At 36.4% G+C, this 25413-nt stretch overlaps 1 protein-coding gene across 1 annotated transcript in view; it reads left to right on the plus strand.

Annotated features, from left to right (window-relative positions):
• The window catches only part of TMTC2 (transmembrane O-mannosyltransferase targeting cadherins 2), a 435678-nt gene that overhangs the window by 277639 nt on the left and 132626 nt on the right, over window positions 1–25413 (plus strand). Inside the window, exon 8 of the mRNA XM_004006230.6 lies at window positions 23254–23375. Within this exon, the coding sequence (XP_004006279.2) occupies window positions 23254–23375 (122 nt within the window). The remainder of the gene's footprint in view (window positions 1–23253; window positions 23376–25413) is intronic.

A 25413-nucleotide genomic window follows, 5' to 3' on the forward strand; every position in this document is an offset into this window, starting at 1 on the left:
ACAATTGGATGTCACATTTAAATTTTCACAAAGCACACCTATTCTAAGAGCAAATAAATATTGTTAATATAGTGATTCTCAACAAATTGGCTGGATCCCAGAGTTATTGAAAAGGGGCTCATAAACCAAAGTGGGTATCAAATATTAGCTAGACTGTTGAGATTGCAAATGATGAATAAAGTACATATAGATTTTGATGAGTTTATCAAATTTCTGACAATTTTTGATCATGTTATTTTCCTAATCAGAATATTCTCAAAAGTAAACATGCTGTGATTTAGAGATTCCTGATTTTGATGCTTACAATAGATGAGAATGAGTCAACTTGTGTTGTTTGCATTGATAAAGGTTTGGATTGCAAGAGGGTTTTTTTTTTTTTTTTCCTACAGAGTATTATTTTAGAGTAAAAGCAATACTGTGAAGAGTATAAATGTTCTAGTACAATTGTTCCTTTTTCTACACTGAGTAATTAGCTCAATTTTCTAGAAAGTATTCAAGTGAGGGCATAGATTTTTCTAGGTGCAAGGGGCCAAGAACTGGAGTTACTAATAAATCTGCCTATAACCTGTGATTGGTCCATGATAGTCTCATAGTAAATTGTTACCACAGCTGTTTGATCACGGACACACCTAAAGACTGTCTATTCAGTATGTGACTCTTGAAAAGAATCCCTGCAGTTTAAGATGTCCTGTTGATTAACATTGCTATTTCTAGATGGGGGAGAGAAGTGAGAGGGCTGTTTTTGTCTTCGAATCAAATATTTCTTTTCTTCCAAAGTACAGATTAAACCCCAAATTTTCCTTTCATTAAACCTGGCTAAGTTTTTAAAAAACATTTCTAGGCCTTCCTCATGTATATAAACTATATATGACTACATCATTTCTAGGATTATTTTATACTTCTGTATCCTGTGATTTGAGAAATCTGATCGTAGCTGTATGACTTTTGAGTACACATAAAAAATCTCATGCCTTCCCTAACTAGAAAATATATGCCTGGCAAGGACACTCACTTCTACTCTTTTTTTTAAACAAAAGAAAATTTAGAAATGTTTTAGAGCTCAAACAAGGCACACAAAAGAAAAGGCAAAAACACACACACACACACACACAAAAAAAAAGATTTGGAAGAGGTTGATAAATTCATCTGTCTCTTGAATCCTGCCCCTAGTTACCCTGGACAGCAGCAGGGTGATTTAATGCTCCTGTTAAAGAGGACACTGAAGTATTTTTAGTTGCTGTTATTTTTCTCTTGGATATGATCACTAAAAGGTAAAATCTGCTTCCTTCAATGTACTTTTGCCCTTACCATCTTGTGAGGTAAATTCACACCTTTTACTGGTTGACATTTTATTATCATTCTGTCCACCCAGGTGAAATGTCCATGTCCATAATGTGTGTGCTGAGAATATGTAGATATATCAGTTGAATGAGCTTTTCTGTGTTAGTGCTGGATAGTTATTAATTTCACAGTGAATATTGAAAGAACTGTGTTCTCTAGTTTTCTCTAGGGCATATTGGTTTTAGTTTATAATTTCGTTTTTAACACTAATGCTTAGAAAGGACTATTTCCTAATTTTCCTCAATTATCAATGAAGATCTTTTTCTTTAAATTAGGAGAGGACTCAGATCTCAATTATCAATGAAGATCTTTTTCTTTAAATTAGGAAAGGACTCAGCTCTTTGACAATAGGCTACATATGACATCTTCATTGTTAATAGGAAGTGTGGTATTCACTATAGTTAACAATTTCAAAAATTCATTCAGTTATTTTATGTAAATACATTTGCTTGAAAATTCAGCTGTTACCTTGGGATCTGTGTCTCATATGGTTACACAGATGCTGAGCACTCATAGGCAGCAAAAGATAAGTGTGTCCCTGGGGTGATCGCTTAGTCCTTTGTCTTATTTTCCATCATAGAAGGAGGGAACCGCTTTGCCCAGACTCTGCAAAGCCCTCTAACAGTTTGCGAGGGGAGAATCTCAATATAATTTAAAATTCCAGATTTCTTCCATAATTATAGTGGCTGCCTTCTGTTTAATTTTATGTGAAGGTCTGTCAGCTGACTAGGTTTTGCAGTTTCAGTTGTTCATGAAACTATAATTTTCTCTGAGAGTAAGTTCACCTTCTAATCAAATGGGTGAAATCCTCTGAGTGTTGGCTTTAACTCCTAATACATTTTGATTAGCCTCCATTTGACAAGAAAAAAAGTGGCCCAGGAGATAAACTGCCCTATCGGTTCATCAGTTTCATTAGTCTGTCAGCGTGTGCTGATTATCCTATCAAGTTTATCAACAGCCTCGAATATGTTTTCTAATTCTCATATTTGCATAATATTGGTGCCCTTTAGGGATCAGTGATGGATTTTAATGTCTGACTGGATTTAGCCTGCAAGTATTCATTTTTCTCATGGCTCATTCATTTACCCCTTGAAGATCATTAGCACCAAGCACTTGTATGTATATATGCAAATATTTTTTTCTTTTATGTTGAGAGGTTAGGAGAAAAAAAGGAATATGTGTGAAAAATACAGTTATACTTTAATACTATTATTTGTTTAATAACACAGTTCATTGCAGCTGCTTAAAGAAAACACACACTCTGGTCCTTTGTATTTTCCCTTCCCTTGAACGTTTTATGGAAAACATCACTCCCTGCTACATGCTAGTAGTTGACTTACCCTGGATATCAAATGAGCCTATTTTTTGAATCTGTGTATTAATAGAAAATAACAAGATTGATCAGCTTGCTATCCCAACTTAACATTTTCCATGTTTTATTATAAGACTGTTAATTTTTATTGTGGCAGCATATAAGTAAAATTAAAAATCTACTTGCATAGACATTTTCATTATTCTCTTTGATTTCATAGCGTCAAGATGATTAAGTCTCAATAATTGAGGATTGTGTCTCATCTAAAATTAAGCAAATTTATAAGCATGTACAAATCATGTTTTAAAAGATACTATATATCATTTTTATAAACAAAAATTAAACTTTTACTTAGGCAGCAGTTATAATTAGTAAGGTATGAAAATACATGAATTATTAAGAGGCCAAAATCATACAAAAAAAATTGCTCCTAGCTGGTTGTGCAACTTCATTTCTGTATTTCCTCTTCAGAGGATGAGGGTTGGATTCAGAGACCCCAGGTTCAACTTATGGCTTTAGCACTTTGTAGCTGAGTGAAGTTGGACAGATTACTTAACTGAAGCCTCAGTTTCCCCATCCATACGGTGCCTGTAATGGTAGTGTCTGTTTGACTGACTGACGTAATGAAGGTAAAGAATATTGGACCAAATGCCCAACCTAGTCAGTGGTTCATAATGTTACCTTCCTTTGTAGTCATTATCATTTCTGTGGGCTTTAAACTCCAAAAGTCAGTAATTGTATTCTCTGGCAGTTCTTTCTGTATTAACAATGTAAATCTGATTTCTATATAGATACAATTTTGAGATAGTGATGGCTCTAGAGTCACCAACGTGGATTCTATTTAGTTCTGTCCTATCTATAAGTGCTGTATTTTCTCTGAAGCCCATTTTTCCTTATCTTTCAACAACCACAGTCAAAATCCTTCTTTTATCATTAAATGTATCTGCCAAAACTGAAACAGCCTACTTAGTTAGTGTCCAATTAATTTAATTCCATTAATATAGTATTCCCTCTAAATTGAAATCATATTTAGAGTTTTTTCTCCTTTTCCTGTCATTACATATTTTCCCCCTAGACTTAGTCAAAATTATTCTTTATTCTGAAATTAATTTTTATTTTGACACCCATTGTAGGCCTTTATTGATACTCAATTTCTCCTCTTCTCAAATTGTAAATGATTTTTAGAATCATAGAATGTTAGAGATAGAAGATTGATATTTTAAAAATCCTCCTAACATAATCTTTTATTTTATATGCTGGAAATTCGCACCCAAAGAGTTAGGTTGATCTGTTTGGGATTGCACTGTTTGTGTTAGAAACAGAAGTGTAGTTTCCTGATTTAAACTTAAATGCTTTTCCTATTCAGCAGTCTTGCCAAAACTGGCGTTTTTAACTATGTCAATATAACTTATCTTTACCCATTTAAAAACTATCATATGGAGATGGTAAAGGCAGGGAAGGCTGGCATGCTTTAGACCATGGGGTCGCAAAGACTTGGACACGATTGAGTGACTGAACAATAACAATATCTATATTTACATACAGATATATCTATATAGATATAGGGATATAGATATCATTCCCTATCAAATATATATTAAAAACCCTTTCATCTTAAAAAAAAGGAAACACCTACAAAATTGTTTCATCACATATGTATAAAATATTCAAGATAGTAAAAATTTTTATATGTAGGATAACTTTTAATCACCTTCATTTTTTTCTCTTCTTTCTCTTTATTTCCCTTATTGTGTATACTTAAGCATTGTTTTTGAATAATCCTAAGAGATTGTGGGAAACTAAATAAGGCTGTAAGTTTTAATTTTATCAGTATGAATCTTTCCAATCACAAAGATCATTTTTAAGCCTATTTTACTGTTAAAAATTACTTGGCTTTCTCGATGCAAAGTGATTGTTGAGTTTAATTATGTAAGCAATTTCAGCCATTTCATCTTGGTAATATATCTTTTTTTAATAAATTTATTTATTTTAATCAGAGGCTAATTACTTTACAATATTGTATTGGTTTTGCCTTGAGAACAAAAGGGCGTGATGTATTCATGGAGTGAGAGTTTAGAGTTAATGCCTTGTTGTTGCAGTCTGCAATCACTATTTTTAAAAAAAAATCTGTATGCAAAAAGAAAAAAAATCTTAACGATACAAGTCCTAAGTCAGGGAGAGGATATAGAGGTGGTGGTGGGATGAAATTGAAATAGTCCATATGGTTTCTGCTCTCATAGGACTTTCTAAATGATTTTACAATTAGTCTAAAACTCTAGTGTCTTTCATTAATAAGTTCAGTTCAGTCACTCAGTCGTGTCCGACTCTTTGCGACCCCTTGAACCGCAGCATGCCAGGCCTCCCTGTCCATCACCATCTCCCAGAGTTCACTCAGACTCACATCCATCGAGTCTGTGATGCCATCCAGCCATCTCATCCTCGGTCGTCCCCTTCTTCTCCTGCCCCCAATCCCTCCCAGCATCAGAGTCTTTTCCAATGAGTCAACTCTTCGCATGAGGTGGCCAAAGTACTGGAGTTTCAGCTTTAGCATCAGTCCTTCCAAAGAAATCCCAGGGCTGATCTCCTTCAGAATGGACTAGTTGGATCTCCTTGCAGTCCAAGGGACTCTCAAGAGTCTTCTCCAACACCACAGTTCAAAAGCATCAATTCTTCAGCACTCAGCCTTCTTCACAGTCCAACTCTCACATCCATACATGACCGCAGGAAAAACCATAGCCTTGACTAGACGGACCTTTGTTATGTGGTCATTAATAAGTAAATGGCTATAAATCAAATGGCTAATTGTATTACTGTAGCTTCTTTACTGTCTGAGCCACCAGGGAAGCCCTTAACACAGCACACAGTGGGTCCTCTATAAATAAGTACCCAGTGATTGAAGCCTGGGCTGTATGTGGAAAAGAGGCAGAGTTTAGGGTAAGAGCTTTCTCTTGACCAATCAAACAGCAGACCTCAGGACTATACACAGGTGTCTTTCTGCTCACAATCCCTCTGAAGCCTCTAAGATGAAAGTCTTCTTCCTGTTTTATTTAGAAAAACCGATAACCTGTTCTAATCTCCCCGAAGCCCTCACTCTGCTCAGACCAACAGTGCCCTAGGCAGCTTTGATATCACACATTTGCATCCAGAATGGCAACTCTCACCCTCTCTCCTGTTTGGAAACTGTGGGGATAATGAGCACATGTTTTTCTAATAATGAGAAGATGTACAGGCATTGATACGTGAGAACAGTTTCCAGTCCTAAGTTAATTAGCAAGCTGGGGAGCCGAGATAAATAAAGCTTCCTGTTTCCTTTCCTGGAGTCTAAAATATCTGATCTGGAGGTTCCCTCCCTTCTTCTCCCTCCACCCCAAGTGCCAGGATTTGAGGGGAAGCATTTAAAAGCCTGGTAATTTGTGTGCATGGAACTGGCTGCTAAGCAGATATATGGCCTGTGTTCTTACAGAAACTCCAGCTCATAGATATACAGTCAGGTCTCCATTATTTGCTGGCCGATTACCTGTCCCTCTCCGTCCCAACCTTGGTTTACATGTTCTTATGAGTTTATATGTTCTTATTGACTTTTTCATGAGCTTTATTGCAGCCTTTCTGGAGCTGAGATTGGAGAGGGTTATGAAACATTGCATACCCGTGCCCTCTGTTAGTTTCATATTATTGTTCAAGCAGTCCCATGAAGGAGGCATCCTTGTTATCCCTGTGGTACAGATGAGAAAACTAAGTCTTAGACAAGTTAAATTACTAGAGCTGTTAAGTGGGCAAACGCATTTAAAGCCAAGTTTGTCTAACAGCAGGGCTCAAGTTCTTCACCAGTGACTTCAGCAAATTTAAATCTTCCTTTATTTTAAAAGGTCATCTATCTTAGACAGCTTGGGCTGCCATAACAAAATACCATAGACTGGGTGGGTAAACAATGTTTATTTCTAACAGTTATGGAGTCTGCGTGGAGAAGGAAATGGCAACCCACTCCAGTATTCTTGCCTGGAGAATTCCATGGACAGAGGAGTCCATGAGGTCACAAAGAGTTGGACACGACTGAGTGACTAACACTATTCACTCTGGAGGCTGGGGAGGCCAAGACCAAGGTGCCAGCAGCTTTGGTGCCTGGTGAGGGCTCTTTGTCAGAGAAGGTAATGGCACCCCACTCCAGTACTCTTGCCTGGAAAATCCCATGGACGGAGGAGCCTGGTAGGCTGCAGTCCATGGGGTCGTGAAGAGTCAGACAGGACTGAGCGACTTCACTTTCACTTTTCACTTTCATGCACTGGAGAAGGAAATGGCAACCCACTCCAGTGTTCTTGCCTGGAGAATCCCAGGGGCGGGAGAGCCTGGTGGGCTGCCGTCTGTGGGGTCGCACAGAGTCGGACATGACTAAAGTGACTTAGCAGTAGCAGCAGCAAGAATATGTTATTTATAACTATGTAGGCTATGTTATGTTGACTTGAGAAGACAACCAAAACAAACCAATGAAAATCTCAAGCTTTCTTTTTTGCTAATGTGATACTATTATCCCAATATGCGTATATATTTTTGTTATTTTTATAAAAAAATGAATGTCTGTGTTGGGTAACATGCTTATACTGTAGGGAGTGATTGCATTCTTCCAAAGAAAATGCATGATAATAATCATTGCTATTTATTAACTTAATTAGCCTTTATTTTGATCTTCTAGGAAAATACTCTCTTGATTCTCTTACTTCTGATAATTCCTAGAACTCTTTTTCTACATACCCCTGTTACTTATAAAATCATAGCTCAGTACTGGAAAATATATTTTCCTCCATTAGCCTGCAACTTACAAGTCTTTTACTTACATAGATGCTTTCTTCTCACATTGTTTCATAAAAAGAAGAAATTTGGTGACCTAAATTTCAGTTTTGTGAAATTTCCCCACTTTGAGCCAGTTGGTGAGAATAATGAAAGAACCAATAAATAGACCACACAATGAATTTATTGGGGCATTTTTTAGAGTAAAAAGCTTACACAAATTTTAAAATTTGTATTTTTGAGAAGTAAACTTGTGGGATGAGAAAGTTGTGTCATAAATGGCTATCAGGAAACTTTAGGTTCCTTACTCTTGTTTAGGTAAGGAGAACTGACAAAGATGTCAAATGCACCTCCTGAAAACAAAACACCAAAATTCTCACTTGTAAATTTATCCTAACTCACTTGAAGGATGTAAACTCTGTGCTGAGTTCAGTTAGTAGGTTGGCTGTCAAAGAAGTCTGTTTTTCTCGCAGCCTCTGTATGGCTGGCTTTTCAGCTGATTAATTTCCTTTTGTTGGATTATTCCAGTGTGTGTATCTGTGTATGTGTATATGTTTACGTCACTTTTTTCAGAGTATATTTAGAAATATTCAGAGTAAATTTCTTACAGGATGGTTCACATGCTTAATCTTTCTTCTGTGACTGGTGGTTCTTAAGTGGAATGCTCAAGTCGTTTAGCATGCTGACTGTGAAAAGATGGTTTCTTACTGTGTGAGATTTGAACCTCACATCTTTCAAGTGTGGAAGCATTAACACTCCAGTAGTGTTAAGCTTTTTATACCACCTGCTTCCCCTATTTCGAGTTCTGGTGATTTTCTTATGATTCCTTCCATTGGCACTCTTAAAAATCTATGAGTCAGCCTTTCAAATATGATAGATATGACTATATAACTGGATTAGCTATTGATTTGTTTACCTCCAGAAAGAATATTAACTTTGAATTTTTAAGCTAAATCTGTTCATTGAACTTTTATTTCTGCATCATCAGAAGAGACAAGACCAGGAGAAAGGACAACACCAATACCAGAAATTTAGAAATTCACTTTGTAAGCTGTGGAGCCAATAATATAAGGAAATCATGAGTTTTTGGCTGTGTATCAAAAAGAATAAATATATAAAATGTATGTACACAGTTTGCTCCTAAAAGTTCATTTCTTAGTATAAAACTGTAGTGTTTTTTTCCCCTCTTTTTACCATTCACGCTTGATTTAAATTCTACATTACATACTATAGTTACAGACATTAATTTGCTAGGCAGTAGTCTATACACTACAAAGGCCAGCCTCCAGTTCAGCTGCATTAAATAGGTAATATATTTTGTTTAAAGTTTCAATTAAACCCAGGACCAGAAGATATATGGTCCCTATGGGGAGTTTGAACATTCTCATGCTAGTACTAGGGTTGCTGAAGGATCATGCCTAGGTCTAGATGTTGCATACCTTCCTGGAAATATGAGACAGTTGATTATATTTCACTGCTATTAAAACCACACAAGCCCACCTGTTACATTAATTCATACTTTTGCCAGTTTAGTGGCAAAGGAAAAGACTGAAGCTTAAAAGTTTTATTTTAAGATGGAGTTATAAAGAAATTAATATACTCAAATTAATACCTAATTATACCCTTATTATCTGATTCCCAAATAGTTTCAATATATTCTACTTTAAAAATATGTTTTCCGAGGCTTCAGTAGAAGTAAATGAGAAAAAACATGTATAATTTGCTCTTTCATTGGATACCTTCCATGGAATGAATCTTCTACTTGGCTAATAAATATCAGTGGGATTGTTCTTAGAAAATTAATGTACTGTTATGCCATACTTGGAAAATTAACTAAATTTCAAATACTGGCATTCTTAAAAGATGCCACTTTTGATGACATTGAGATGAAATAGACATAATCATGAAGAAGGAAAAAAAATATATGAAAAACAAAGTCTTAAAGATCAATGTCGAGAAAATGATTATTTGTTGCGCATAGTTAGAATATACCAGTAATACAAATGAGGTTAAAAATTAAATACATTACTAATTGCATGTCCTTTGCTGTGATATATTTATCTCTGTTTTTTCTAATAAGTAGGGAGATACTGTTTTCCACAAGAAAATCTCATCTAACTCCCCTATGAGCTGTTACATAGTTCTGATTTTATTTATAATGATAAAAGTTATTGTCATATTCAGACTGAACAAAGCATTGAAATAGAACATGAAGGGTTTTGTTCCAAATTGCAAATCTTTTTTTTTCTCCAAATATGTAATTATGAGCATGAGGTTCTATGAGCTATTAGTAGAACCTTACTTTAAGTATTCATTGAAAATAGGATGAAGTTTTAAATCTCTGATCTCTCTTAGTGATTAACATTCATAAAAAATTTTATAGTATAAAATACATTATTCATTACATATTATAGAGTCATGTTGCTTAATCCATACATATGAAGTGTATTACTAAGATGTCTGTAAAATAAAAAATGCTTTTATGATACTTTTTTGATGGTTTCCCGCATTGTTTATATCTTATTTTTCTGAATACTATTATTTTCATTAATGCTTCCCAAACTAGTACTACATTTACTCATTCTTTTTTCTTCTCTCTGGAGTAAACTTTGGGTTTTTCTCAACACAGTTTATAACTTCCTTGCATATATTTCTAGTAGTCTCTAAATATTTCAGTTCTATTAAGCCATTTTATTTGATTGTGATTATCTTGTTCAGTCAGTTCAGTCGCTCAGTGGTGTCCAACTCTTTGTGACCCCATGAACCACAGCACATCAGGTCTCCCTGTCCATCACCAACTCCCGGAGTTTACCTAAACTCATGTCCATCAAGTCGATGATGTCATCCAACCATCTCATCCTCTGTCGTCCCCTTTTCCTCCTGCCCTCAATCTTTCCCAGCATAAGGCTCTTTTCGAATGAGTCAGGTCTTCACATGAGGTGGCCAAAATATTGGAGTTTCAGCCTCAATATAGTCCCTTCAGTGAACACCCAGGACTGATCTCCTTTACGATGGACCGGTTGGATCTCCTTGCAGTCCAAGCGACTCTCAAGAGTCTTCTCCAACACCACAGTTCAAAAGCATCAATTCTTCGGCACTCAGCTTTCTTCACAGTCCAACTCTCACATCCATACGTGACCACTGGAAAAACCATAGCCTTGACTAGATGGACCTTTGTTGGCAAAGTAATGTCTCTGCTTTTGAATATGCTATCTAGGTTGGTCATAACTTCCAAGGAGTAAGCGTCTTTTAATTTCATGGCTGCAGTCACTATCTGCAGTGATTTTGGAACCTAGACAAAGAAAGTTGGCCACTGTTTCCACTGTTTCCCTATCTATCTGCCATGAAGTGATGGGACTAGATGCCATGATCTTTGTTTTCTGAATGTTGAGCTTTAAGCCAACTTTTTCACTCTCCTTTTTCACTTTCATCAGGAGGCTCTTTAGTTCTTCTTCACTTTCTGCCATAAGGGTGGTGTCATCTGCATATCTGAGGTTATTGAGATTTTTCCCGGCCATCTTGATTCCAGCTTGTGCTTCATGCAGCCCAGCGTTTCTCACGATGTACTCTGCATATCAGTTAAAGTATACATACAGCTTTGACGTACTCCTTTTCCTATTTGGAACCAGTCTGTTGTTCCATGTCCAGTTCTAACTGTTGCTTTCTGACCCACATATACGTTTCTCAAGAGGCAGGTCAGGTGGTCTGGTATTCCCACCTCTTTCAGAATTTTCCACAGTTTATTGTGATCCACGTAGTCAAAGGCTTTGGCCTAGTCAATAAAGCAGAAGTAGATATTTTTCTGGAACTCTCTTGCTTTTTCAATGATCCAGCGGATGTTGGCAATTTGATCTCTGGTTCCTCTACCTTCTCTAAAACCAGCTTGAACATCTGGAAGTTCATGTTTCACGTATTGCTGAAGCCTGGCTTGGAGAATTTTGAAGATTACTTTACCAGCGTGTGAGATGAGTGCAATTGTGTGGTAGTTTGAGCATTTTTTGGCATCCTTTCTTTGGGATCAGAATGAAAACTGACCTTTTCCAGTCCTGTGGCCACTGCTGAGTTTTCCAAATGTGCTGGCATATTGAGTGCAGCACTTTCACAGCATCATCTTTCAGGATTTGAAATAGCTCCACTGGAATTTCATCACCTCTACTAGCTTTGTTTGTAGTGATGTTTCCTAAGTCCCACTTTACTTCACATTCTAGGATGTTTGGCTCTAGGTGAGTGATCACACCGTCATGATTATCTGGGTCATGAAGATCTTTTTTGTACAGTTCTTCTGTGTATTCTTGCTACCTCTTCTTAATATCTTCTGCTTCTGTTAGGTCCATACCATTTCTGTCCTTTGTCGAGCCCATCTTTGCATGAAATATTCCCTTGGTCTCTCTAATTTTCTTGACGAGATCTCTAGTCTTTTCCATTCTATTGCTTTCCTCTATTTCTTTGCATTGATCAGTGAGGAAGGCTTTCTTATCTCTCTTGCTGTTCTTTGGAACTCTGCATTTAAATGGTTGTATCTTTCCTTTTCTCCTTTGCTTTTTGCTCCTGTCTTCTCACAGCTATTTGTAAGGCCCCCTCAGACAGCTGTTTCACTTTTTTGCATTTCTTTTTCTTTGGGATGGTCTTGATTCCTGTCTCCTGTACAGTGTCACGAACCTCCATCAATAGTTCATCAGGCACTCGGTCTATCAGAACTAGTCCCTTAAATCGTGGATAGTATTATATTTGGAAGGAGAGGGTCTCACACACACACACAGAGTCTCACTTTCTCTTTTTTGGGGAATTCTTAGCATTTAATGGGATTGTCTCCAACATTTGGTGATTGATTATTTTTAGTGATTTATTTCCTTGAATACATAAAGGAAATTGATAAACCCAGTTGCAAAAAGAGCTATATTGACCTAGACTTCTGGCTCTTTTTCAAGTTAAATTTTGATGGTACATCAAATGTTTCCAGTATGTAACACTAGGTATTAAGAACCTTTTCAAGTTTCACTGAAGTGGAACCTCTTTCCTCATGATTAGTGTTTCAATTTAATGAAACAGCATATTTGGTTTTTTCCCCTGCATTTCCTCACTTTGCTTTAAAACCAGCCTTTCTAGCTTCAAGCATTTCTCTTAAATTTGATGCTATAAGGACTTGCCCCTAGAAACAGAGAAAATTTATTATTTTTTTATAGATTGTGAATGTGAAATTAAATATGATTGAGGGAAGGGAGTTTTCATAGAAGTTTGTGTAAGAGAATTGATTAAATGTTTGGAAAGAATGAAATTAGTTATCTGCCTCACACCACAAGGCAGAATGTATTTCATGTGGAATAGATAACTAATTTTAATAGTGAAAGTATATAATTAAAGGTGAATATATATCCATGTGGTAGAGAATAGTTTTTTGTGCATAATAAATAGTGGTAAAATTACACAGGAAAAGTCAACCTGATTTGCCTGTGTAAAAATTAAAGTAGTCTGAAATGAAAAGCTATTAAGTCTCTTTTGCCTATCATAAGAGAAAGGTAAATGTCTTAAATAAAAACTGGCTGAAAATCATTAAACAATGACTCACAATTTTAAAATATTGATGGTTAAGTTTTTGTGGAAAAAATTTGTTAAAACATGCATTTTTGGGGCACTCCCTGTCAGTCCAGCGGTTAGGACTCTCTGCTTCCACTGTCAGGGGCCTGGGTTCAATCCCTGCTCCAGGAACTAAGATTCCACAAGCCCAGTAGTATAGCCAAAAAAACAAAAACAAAAAGAGAAACCAGAAAACAAAACAACAATATGTGCATTTTCATTAGTTCAAGGATTTCATGGCTGTGTATGTATTCTAAGAAAATAAGATGCATATTAAAAAAAAAACAAAAGGATAATTGCTAAAGTAGGTTTAGTACCTACAAGAATATTAGAGGAGAATTTGAATATACAAGCAATTAATACTGAATGAGAACATATAATTATTAAAATAGAGCATATTTGTATTTAATACAGTAAACTGCTAGAATGAACTTAAATATTTAAAACTAGCAAATTGTTTTACTTATAATTTACTTTCTTAATGTTTAAATAAATTGTGGAAAAACAAAATTTTACTAATCAGTATCTATGACTGATGGGCTTCATTTGATTTAATAAAAGTACCACTTTTCAGACTTTCAATAATGAGTAGATATAATTAGATAATAAATGTATAAATGTTAAAGATAAATTCAAATGAGTAATCAGGACTTGATCTAGTCAGTCTTGAGTAGATTGTCTAGAAAATCCATCCATTTGACATTTCCTTAAACTAGGGTATTGCCACTGATTTATGAAACAGCTATACAGATTACTGGACAATGATTGTCTATAAATTATTCTCTAATTTGGGAGATTAAAAAGTTATTTAATCTTGGCTCCTCATTTTGTAGATGGTAAAACTAAGGCAAACAGTATGAAAAGTATGAAACATATGAACAGTATGAAAAGGCAAAATGATAGGATACTGAAAGAGGAGCTCCCCAGGTCAGTAGTGCCCAATATGCTACTGGAGATCAGTGGAGAAATAACCCCAGGAAGAATGAAGGGATGGAGCCAAAGCAAAAACAATACCCAGCTGTGGATATGACTGGTGATAGAAGAAAGGTCTGATGCTGTAAAGAGCAATACTGAATAGGAACCTGGAATGTCAGGTCCATGAATCAAGGCAAATTGGAAATGGTCAAACAGGAGATGACAAGAGTGAACATTGACATTCTAAAAATCAGCAAACTAAAATGGACTGGAATGGGTGAATTTAACTCAGATGACCATTATATCTACTACTGCAGGCAGGAATCCCTTAGAAGAAATGGAGTAGCCATTATAGTAAACAAAAGAGTCCAAAACGCAGTACTTGGATGCAATCTCAATGATCTCTCTTTGTTTCAGAGGCAAACCATTCAGTATCACAGTAATCCAAGTCTATGCCCCAACCAGTAACGCTGAAGAAGCTGAAGTTGAACGGTACCATGAAGACCTACAAGACCTTTTAGAACTAATGCCCCCAAAAGATGTCCTTTTCATTATAGGGGACTGGAATGCAAAAGGAGGAAGTCAAGAAACACCTGGAGTAACAGGCAGATTTGTCCTTGGAGTACAGAATGAAGCAGGGCAAAGGCTAATAGAATTTTGCCAAGAGAACACACTGGTCATAGTAAACACCCTCTTCCAGCAACAGAAGAGAAGAAGACCAAGAGCTCACTGTGACTCAGAAGATGAACTCCTTATTGCCAAATTCAGACTTAAATTGAAGAAAGTAGGGAAAACCAGTAGACCATTCAGGTATGACCTAAATCAAATCCCTTATGATTATACAGTGGAAGTGAGAAATAGATTTAAGGGCCTAGATCTGATAGATAGAGTACCTGATGAACTATGGACTGAGCTTCATGACATTGTATAGGAGACAGGGATCAAGACCATCCCCATGGAAAAGAAAAAGCAAAAAAGCAAAATGGCTGTCTGGGGAGGCCTTACAAATAGCTGTGAAAAGAAGAGAAGCGAAAAGCAAAGGAGAAAAGGAAAGATAAAAGCATCTGAATGCAGAGTTTGAAAGAATAGCAAGAAGAGATAAGAAAGCCTTCCTCAGCGATCAATGCAAAGAAATAGAAGAAAACAACAGAATGAGAAAGACTAGAGATCTCTTCAAGAAAATTAGAGATACCAAGGGAACATTTCATGCAAAGATGGGCTCGATAAAGAATAGAAATGGGATGGACCTAACAGAAGCAGAAGATATTAAGATGAGGTGGCAAGAATACACAGAACTGTACAAAAAGATCTTCACGACCCGGATAATCACGATGGTGTGATCATTCACCTAGAGCCAGACATCCTGGAATGTGAAGTCAAGTGGGCCTTAGAAAGCATCACTATGAACAAAGCTAGTGGAGGTGATGGCATTCCAGGTGAGGTATTTCAAATCCTGAAAGATGATGCTGTGAAACTGCTGCACTCAATATGCCAGCAAATTTGGAAAAGTCAGCAGTGGCCACAGGACTGGAAAAGGTCAGTTTTCATTCCGATCCCAAAGAAAGGCAATGCCAAAGAATGCTCAAACTACTGCACAATTGCACTCTTCTCACATGCTAGTGAATTAATGCTCAAAATTCTCCAAGCCAGGCTTCAGCAATACGTGAACCGTGAACTTCCAGATGTTCAAGCTGGTTTTAGAAAAGTCAGAGGAACTAGAGATCAAATTGCCAACAAATGCTAGATTATCAAAAAAGCAAGAGAGTTCCAGAAAAACATCTATTTCTGCTTTATTGACTATGCCAACACCTTTGACTGAGTGGATCACAATAAACTGGAAAATTCTGAAAGAGATGGGTATACCAGACCACCTGACCTGCCTCTTGAGAAATCTGTATGCAGGTCAGGAAGCAACAGTTAGAACTGGATATGGAACAACAGACTGGTTCCAAATAGGAAAAGGAGTACCTCAAGGCTGTATATTGTCACACTGCTTATTTAACTGATATGCAGAGTACATCATGAGAAACCTTGGGCTGGAGGAAGTACAAGCTGAAATCAAGATTGCTGGAGAAATCTCAATAACCTCAGATATGCAGGTGACACCACCCTTATGGCAGAAAGTGAAGAAGAACTAAAAGCCTCTTGATGAAAGTGAAAGAGGAGAGTGAAAAAGTTGGCTTAAAGCTCAACATTCAGAAAACGAAGATCATAGCATCTGGTCCCATCACTTCATGGGAAATAGATGGGGAAACAGTGTCAGACTTTATTATTTGGGGCTCCAAAATCACTGCAGATATTGATTGCAGCCATGAAATTAAAAGACACTTACTCCTCGGAAGGAAAGTTATGACCAACCTAGATAGCATATTCAAAAGCAGAGACATTACTTTGCTGACTAAGGTCCGTCTAGTCAAAGCTGTGGTTTTTCCTGTGGTCATGTATGGATGTGAAAGTTGGACTGTGAAGAAAGCTGAACACCGAAGAATTGATGCTTTTGAACTGTGGTGTTGGAGAAGACTCTTGAGAGTCCCTTGGACTGCAAGGAGATCCAACCAGTCCATCCTAAAGGAGATGAGTCCTGGGTGTTCATTGGAAGGATTGAGGCTGAAGCTGAAACTCCAATACTTTGGCCACCTCTTGTGAAGAGTTGACTCATTGGTAAAGACCCTGATGCTGGGAGGGATTGGGGGCACGAGGAGTAGGGGATGACAGGGGATGAGATGGCTGAATGGCATCACTGACTCGATGGACACGAATTTGGGTAAACTCCGGGAGATGGTGATGGACAGGGAGGCCTGGCATGCTGCTCTGCATGGGGTTGCAAAGAGTCGGGCATGACTGAGCGACTGAACTAAACTGAACTGAACTTGTAGTTGTAAGAGGATCAGCTTTGATCATTGCTCCCAGTTGGTCTTTGTTAATTTCCGATGGGCAGCGACTATACTCTTCATCTCCAAGGCTCTCATCTCCTTTGCAAAACTTCTTGAACCACCACTGCCCTGTACGTGTGTTAGCATTTCCTGGGCCAAATGCACTGTTTTTGTTGAGAGTTGTCTCTGCTGCTTCATGACCTATTTGAACTTGAATAAGAGAATCACTTGAGTTTGCTTCTTGTCTAACATCATTTGTATAGTCTAAAATAAATATAAAATTAACAGCAAGTAGTATGTCATCAGCAAAAAAAAAAATTGAACTGCGGAGTGCACATTAAAATGATGTATAGCATAGCCACATTTGTTTAAGAGTGTATTCCAGTATCAAACAGCAAAGTTCAACAATGTGCTTTTGCACTAGCCTAATGTGCAATATAATGTACAATATCATATAATAGTTAACACTGCTAGATGATATACTTCCTTAGTAGATCCTCAAAATTCTCACAACAAGGGAAACAAGCTTTATGTCATATCTATACTGTACGAAATATATCAAGTGACCTTATTGTGGTAATCGTTTCATGATATATGTCAAGTCATGATGTTGTATACCTTAAACTCTTACAGTGCTTTATGCCACTTCTATCTAAATAAATCTAAAAGGGGGGAAAAAGAGGAATCTAAACTGAAATATAGAAATAGAAATGTATTATTTTGTGGAAAAGCAGGAAAAACAAAAGATAACACTAGCAGGTAGCAGTAATATGTACTCCTATGTGCTCTATTGTTTATCTGTAAGCCAGAGCTGTCTGGTAACTTGAAACATGAGAATCACTGAGATCTGGGCTCTTACATCGTCAGTAATCTAGCATTCTTTCCTTTAAGGAGTTAGCCTTTGCTGGGTTATTTAGATTCAGGGCTTTTTAGAGAGGAAGAGTGACATTATTTGTTCTACATCTGAAACTGGTTTATATCTGCCTGAAGCCAGCCTGGAGACATCCAAATCCCCTTTGTCTGTGAGTGAAGCAGAAATAAATCTGGGTGATGAACCTGATCACTATATCATCACATAGCGCATCTTTGAATTCTTACGAAAAGTGCTTCTTTTTTTTTTTTTTTTTTGTAGGATAGGAAGGAAAAATAGTCAATATTGCTTCTTACCTCCTGAGTACTGTAAACTTTTTTTTTCTATTATTGTAAGTTAAGAAGAATACAGTACCACAAAAGATGACTTAACCCACCTTCCTGCACCCTATTCCCAATCAAGTCTCTTCATTCTCTTCCTTATTGAATTTACTGAACTTTCTTTTCCTGTGATCATTTCCTTTATGGAATTTTTATGATTTTACTATTTCAATCAAGCTTGAAGGATTACATATACACCATTCTCTTTCCTAATACTGAATTCAGTGATGGTACTTTTTGCAGTTATTTTATTCTTCTCTAATTTTTTTTTTTTTCATATTTGGCCTAAATGGTATGGTAGAAAGAGAGAGAATCTAATCTGAATCTTCAGTGTCGTTTGCTTGTTTTTGAACATTGAACAAGTTGATTAAGCTCAGTAACCCATAGTCACCTCATTTGTAAAATGAGACTAATACTAATTAACAGTGTAAGAATAATATAAAAGCATAAAGGTAATATGTTTAATACTTCAGTGGATATTCAATAAGTAATAAACTTTATATGGTTGGTAACTGCTTGATGCAGTGGCAAAAAGCATGGGCTTTCAAGACATTCAAACTTTTTTTTCTTTTAATTTTTGGGCCACACCACATTGCATGTAGGGTCTTAGTTCCCCAAGCAGGGGTCAAATCCACATCCCCTGCACTGACAGCACGGAGTCTTAACCACTGGCATGTCAAGAAAGTCCCCAGATCTTTTCAGATAGGATTGTTAGCTGTGCAGGTCACTTGTTATTCCTGAGCCTTCTTCCTCATTCATAAAAAGCCCCTTATATGAATTAGAAATCAGAAATCTGAAGCTCCTACTTTGGCCATGCCAGGAATACAGTGAGTACTTGGGCTTATATTGTTTGTTGCCTGAACCTTTATTGAATTGCCTTTTACACACATTTAAATTCATCCATGATTATTTTCTTGCATTTTTGGTGTTGCGTCTTTATTACCACTTTATGGGTTGTTTTTGTGTTAAGGTCAACCTTAAGAACTAAAGTACATTTTATATGCTACATATTTCCCTGTTAAGAATTGAATCCAGTTTGAGGCAGAAACATTTTTAAAGGTCAACCATGGATTATTATTGCTCTTTTTTAGTCCTTTAATTCAATAGATAAACTCAAGGCAAAATGAAATGAACTTGATGGCCTGTGTATCACAAGCTAGAAAACAGTTTCCCGTGAGTGAGACAAAGTATAATTTTCACCCAAGCTGGAGACTTGGAAAGTTAGTAATTGTTCCCTACCAACAGATTAGCAATGCACTGAGATCAGGTCATCCTGTGTTTGAACTGCAGCTTTCTACATTTATAGTTTTGTGTGTTTAATTTAGCTACTCTGCTTTTCAATTTTCTCATCTGTAAAATCCAGGTTAATTAAGGACATTGCTTAATTTTAAAAAATGAGGTACAGAGCAACTAATATAGAGACTGAAAATATATTTCATACATAATCTAAAAGTTAGTTGGTACTGGCTGAATGAGGATGAGGTATTAACGACGCGTGGGGGGCTAAGTGAGAAAACCTTCTGTGCACCCAAAGGGATAGGATGGGCGGAGTGGGTACATGTAAGTCAGATGTTTGCTCCTTGTAGTTTACTACCCTGATTCACAATAAACATTCAGTGAATGCTGTTGTCATCATTATCACTGAGATATAACAAATGATTACATGAAGTTTTTCTAGGTTGTAATGTATAGAAGAACCTAAGGAAGGTAGTTATTTACATTTTTTATATACTTGCCAAGAGGCATTATTACATTATATTTTTTATTTATGGTCCTTTGATATTTTCCCACCTCACCAGCTTTATGACTTAATAAGTTGCTTATGAGTTCTTACTGAACAGAATAGGTCAAGTTAAGTAGTTAGCAAATTAATAATATTTCATTTCAAAATGGGTTTTAATAATGATAGATTTCTGACTTAGAACAAAGGAGGAGCTTTTTGAAATGATTTTCAAGCATCAACCACTCAAATATGAAAATTTGAATCTCAAAAGCACCATGGACTTAGGATTCTCCTGTATTTTCTCTGTGCCGATAACTTACTGTTCTACAAATTCTTTGTTTTTTTTTAAATAAATTGAAAGTAGAAGCCATGTTAAATGCAATGATTGTCAACGTCTAAAAAGTGATCTATGAGCAGTTGAAGACTATAAGTAGAATTTCAGGTTAGTTTCAAACAGACCCTCATAAAGCAGATCCATCTTTCAGCTCTGACTCTGAAATTTCTACTGGCTTTATAATCCATTTCAGAGATAGTTGAATTTTGTTTATCATTAATTGCTTTAAATTTTATAATATTTGATTTTATATTTTTTATATAAATCATATCTAGTATTTAGTATAAAGAAGCAGTTCACTATCCCTACGAAAAATTACCATTTGTTTACTTTATTTGGAAATGTTTATTAGTTCAACATTGTAAAAAGAAAATTGCCTGACAGTGTTTTACTTATTATGAGATATGATAACAAGACAATATAATTATTACAGAAACATGAAAAAAAAAAACTGTACCTAATCCTACCAATCTTAACAACTATGAGTATTTTGTGGTTTTTATTGTAGTCTTTAGTCTTTGCTTCAGTATTTCTTGCATCTCAGCCTGAGCGTTTGATTATGTCTAACCAAATTCTTAAATGGAAACACATTTTAAGCTTTAGGAAAAAAAAAAAAACCAAGCTATCAGTTTTATGATAATATAGTTTAAGGACTATTTTCAGAACTAGAAACACATAAATGTGTGAGTGGTGCATACATTTTTGTTTATGTTACATGTAATCTGTCACCAATATTTTTTACTAACTGGATGAGCAAAGGGCACTCAAAAGGCCTGGAGATGCAGATCAATTCATCAAACATATTTGTATCGACAACACTGTGGTAATGTAAAGAGAATTTGATTAAAGTAAAAGAAACTAGCTCTTTCTTTGAAGCAAAGATGTACAACCAGTGTGGGTGATACATTTAGGCAATCCTCTGATTATTCCTCTAAATGGAAAGAGCCATCACAATTATGATTAGTTAAGCTATTATGAAAATCTGCTTGAAAAATAATGCAGGTCACCAGTTTGTTCCTTGGTCTCAGAAACTGAGTAGTTTCTTCATTTGAAGTGTTTAATATAACTATAATATTTAACTTAAATACACAAATCATCTTACAATCTAATCTTCCTATCAAGTGGAGTATTCTTTCAAACTATAAGTGTAGAAAGGAGAGGCGGGTGGTATAAGAAGGCAACTGATACACTTTTGGATCACAATAAACTGTGGAAAATTCTGAAAGAGATGGGTATACCAGACCACCTGACCTGCCTCTTGAGAAACCTATATGCAGGTCAGGAAGCAACAGTTAGAACTGGAGATGGAACAACAGACTGGTTTCAAATAGGAAAAGGAGTACCTCAAGGCTGTATATTGTCACCCTGCTTATCTAACTTATATTCAGAGCACATCATGAGAAACGCTGGGCTGGAAGAAGCACAAACTGGAATCAAGATTGCCGGGAGAAATATCAGTAACCTCAGATATGCAGACAACACCGCCCTTATGGCCAAAAGTGAAGAGCAACTAAAAAGCCTCTTGATGAAAGTGAAACAGGAGAGTGAAAAGTTGGCTTAAAACTCAACATTCAGAAAACGAAGATCATGGCGTCTGGTCCCATCACTTCATGGGGAATAGTTGGGGAAACAGTGGAAATAGTGTCAGACTTTATCTTTTTGGGCTCCAAAATCACAGCAGATGGTGATTGCAGCCAGGAAATTAAAAGACGCTTACTCCTTGGAAGGAAAGTTATGACCAACCTAGATAGCATATTCAAAAGCAGAGACATTACTTTGTCGACTAAGGTCCGTCTAGTCAAGGCTATGCTTTTTCCTGTGGTCATGTATGGATGTGAGAGTTGGACTATGAAGAAAGCTAAGCGCTGAAGAATTGATGCTTTTGAACTGTGATGTTGGAGAAGACTCTTGAGAGTCCCTTGGACTGCAAGGAGATCCAACTAGTCCATTCTGAAGGAGATCAGCCCTGAGATTTCTTTGGAAGGAATGATGCTAAAGCTGAAACTCCAGTACTTTGGCCACCTCATGCGAAGAGTTGACTCATTGGAAAAGACTCTGATGCTGGGAGGGATTGGGGGCAGGAGGAGAAGAGGACGACAGAGGATGAGATGGCTGGATGGCATCACCGACTCGATGGACATAAGTTTGAGTGAACTCTGGGAGTTGGCGAGGGACTAGGAGGCCTGGCGTGCTGCGATTAGTGGGGTCACAAAGAGTCGGACACGACTGAGCGACTGAACTGAACTGATACACTTTTGGCTTATTTCTGATTTTTTTTCTCTTGCCTGGCTGTTAATGAAAAGCTATTTGGTGGGCAAAATTTATATAAGTTGAAAATAATAGCTGATGGCTGAAAGGCCATAGACTAGCTTTACACTTGGTAATGGGCATGCTAAATAATTGTCACGTATTCACTGGATTTTCCAAATGAAACTGGTAAATTTTACTTTACTTATTAACATATAAAATGCAAATAATTTCTGAAAAATCTAACATCTAGCACCAGTGCTTCATCCCGAATATTTTTAGCTCCTTTTTTTTCCCCCAGCCACATCGCTTATGGACTCTTCAATGCGCAGACCAGGGACCAAACCCATGCCCCATTGCTTCTGCAGGAATTGAACCTGTGTCCGCTGCAGTGGAAGAATGAATCCCTAACCACTTGATCACCAAGGAATTCCCTTTAACTTCTTCATTTAATATTACTTTCTCAACAGAGTTTTCAACTTTAGTGGGTAGGACCTTGAACTTTTGTTGTTTAGGTCCTGCATAATACTCCCCATTTAGTAGTTATTCTATTAATACTTGAGTTTGTAGAGGAAAGAATGAATATGAATAAAAAAGAATAAGTGATTGTAGATAAGAAAGACCCAACCTTAAAAAATGAAATGGCGACAAAGCACATATGATTGAGAATTAGACATTTCTAGATTTAAAAAAAAAAAATCAAAGCTTTACTGCATATTACATTTTTAATTAGGCATTTCACTTAATTTTGCCAAACATAAGTTTTCTCATCTGTGAGATCGACGTGATGATGACTTCAGGGGAATCAAATGAGATAATGGATGAGAGTACTTCTCACAGAATCTGAAAATGTATAAACGTGATATAAACACATGTGGAATATAAACGTGATATGATGCTGTTGCAAATGTTCTTGGAAAACTGTACCGTCAGATTGCTTTTCTTTTGATTCTCTTATCAGGTGAAGCGTACATGCGATTAAGCATGCTCCCTGAAGCAGAGCATTGGTATATGGAATCACTGAGATCCAAGACTGACCACATCCCTGCTCATCTTACCTATGGGAAACTGCTTGCTTTAACAGTGAGTAACTGTCTCTTTCACCCTTCAGAAATTGGTTCTCCTGTTCAGATTGAGGTAGATAGGGTCTGACGCACCTGTTCCTGGCCAGTTAATCCAGACTGTTAGGATGTAACGATGGTCATACTAAATTAGAACAATATACAAAAAAATATAGAAAAATTAGTTCCTTTGGCTATGGGGTTTGCCATAGATAAAGTATGATGTGTATCCTTGATGTAACTTAGTTGAAATGTATAAATGGAGAAGCCAAAATGTGCGATTATGTAATGAAATTGTCAAAATAGCAATATTTGTATAAAGATTATGTTCTGTAAGCCAATGTTAACCCCAGATTGGCTATAACACTTGATTCTTTCCAAAAAGTAAGTATTATATAAGATATTGCATGTGTGTCCATCAGTGTCACCTAGAATCCTTTTAACTGGGAGTCATTCTGTAAGAGAAGTGCACCCATAATTTGGCTACCCACTGTATGATGAGTCTTGGTCATATTTCTATAAAAGCGATATTGGAAGCATAAGGACTTGTTTATAGTCAACCACTGTGACTTACAAAATTGTAAATTTATGTGCTTCAAGTAGTAATAATAATTATTTTCTACAATAGGAGATTGTTCAAAATATTTAAATAACTTTTCTGAGCTCACCAACTAATAAATGGTACAACTAGCTTTCAGTCTCAATCTAAATCTATTGTCTATGTTATTTTAGTCATATCCCTTAATTTCTCTCCAGTGTTACTAAAAATAAGTAAATATTAGCAAAACATGGAGACAATGGTCAGGAAAGTAATTCCTAAGTAAATTCATAGAAAGGTATCTTATAATTGTTTAAAAATAATGTTATTTCCCATAGAAGATGATAAGCTAAACAATTACAAGTATTACCTTTCCATTCTAAGATACCACTAAAATGCTATTAAAGAGATTATATGGGCAGACTAAGTAACCAGAAAATGTCTCACTCCAACACATCTAGGTATACTTAATAAAATGCAACAGATATGTTCTTAATGCATGGCTGAGCTCAAAGCATAGGAAGAGAATTTCCCCAGGATGGAAATAAAGCAGTAACTAAACACCAGAACAGTAAACAGTAGGCTGATCTTAAAGTTGATTTGGGATAGTTTACTAGTCCTAACAACCCATGGGAAGGAGCTTATTGTCTGTCTTTCCTTCTTGATGGAATAAGAGATGAAGTGTTGGACCAACAGAAGGCCAGGAATTAGATGTCTAAATAAAGTAGGAAAGTTTATATCCTCTGTGAAAGAACAATGTAGAAAAAGTTCACATACTGATAAAAGAGGGCAGCATGAAAATTTGCCTTTCTCAGAGTGGAATCTGAAATTTTTGCAGAGAAGTTGTCATCTCTGTCCTCCCCTCACTGGGGTTTGGGTTTTGAATTTACTTTACTTGAATGATCCAGGAATTCCTAGGCCAGGAAATTAAAGTCAGTTCACTGAAAACTCTAGCTGAAGATAATACTAAACATGTCTTTTGAAAAGACATATTTAAATCTAGAAGGAGATTTACAGATTGGTTTTAAAAACAACGGTGAGCACAGAAATGGTGATTGTGTGAGTAAATCAGAATAAATTTTTACTGAATAAAATATTGAGAGGGAATAACCTCATAGGAACAATCAGAATGGGAAGGGAGGTGAAATTTCAGTTGATTTTTGGAACTCAGGTATCACATAAAGGTGTTACAACTGATTGATCAAAACAGAATAAACCACTGTCTAAAGGAGGTTTGGAAATGGGATAAAAATAAGAAATCTAGAGACTCAAGACTTGGTGGTAGTTGATATAGAAGAGAGTGTATATAGGAGAATAAAATAGGGTAATCAGTTGTCTCTCCCCGTGAGCACAGCCCTAGTAACCAAGCACTCACTGCAAGTCAAGGGAAGGTATGTTCTTAGTGGTGAAGCTGTTGAATGAGACAGCTCCCTAACTCTGGAACAGCTTGCCCAGTCGAGGATGGAATGCAGAGGGGAATGACAAGAGGACTGATCAAATGTTTTCCAGTGGAGAATTCAAA

The sequence above is a fragment of the Ovis aries genome, chromosome 3 (genome assembly GCF_016772045.2).
Source record: "Ovis aries strain OAR_USU_Benz2616 breed Rambouillet chromosome 3, ARS-UI_Ramb_v3.0, whole genome shotgun sequence".
Classification (NCBI taxonomy): Eukaryota; Metazoa; Chordata; class Mammalia; order Artiodactyla; family Bovidae; genus Ovis; species Ovis aries.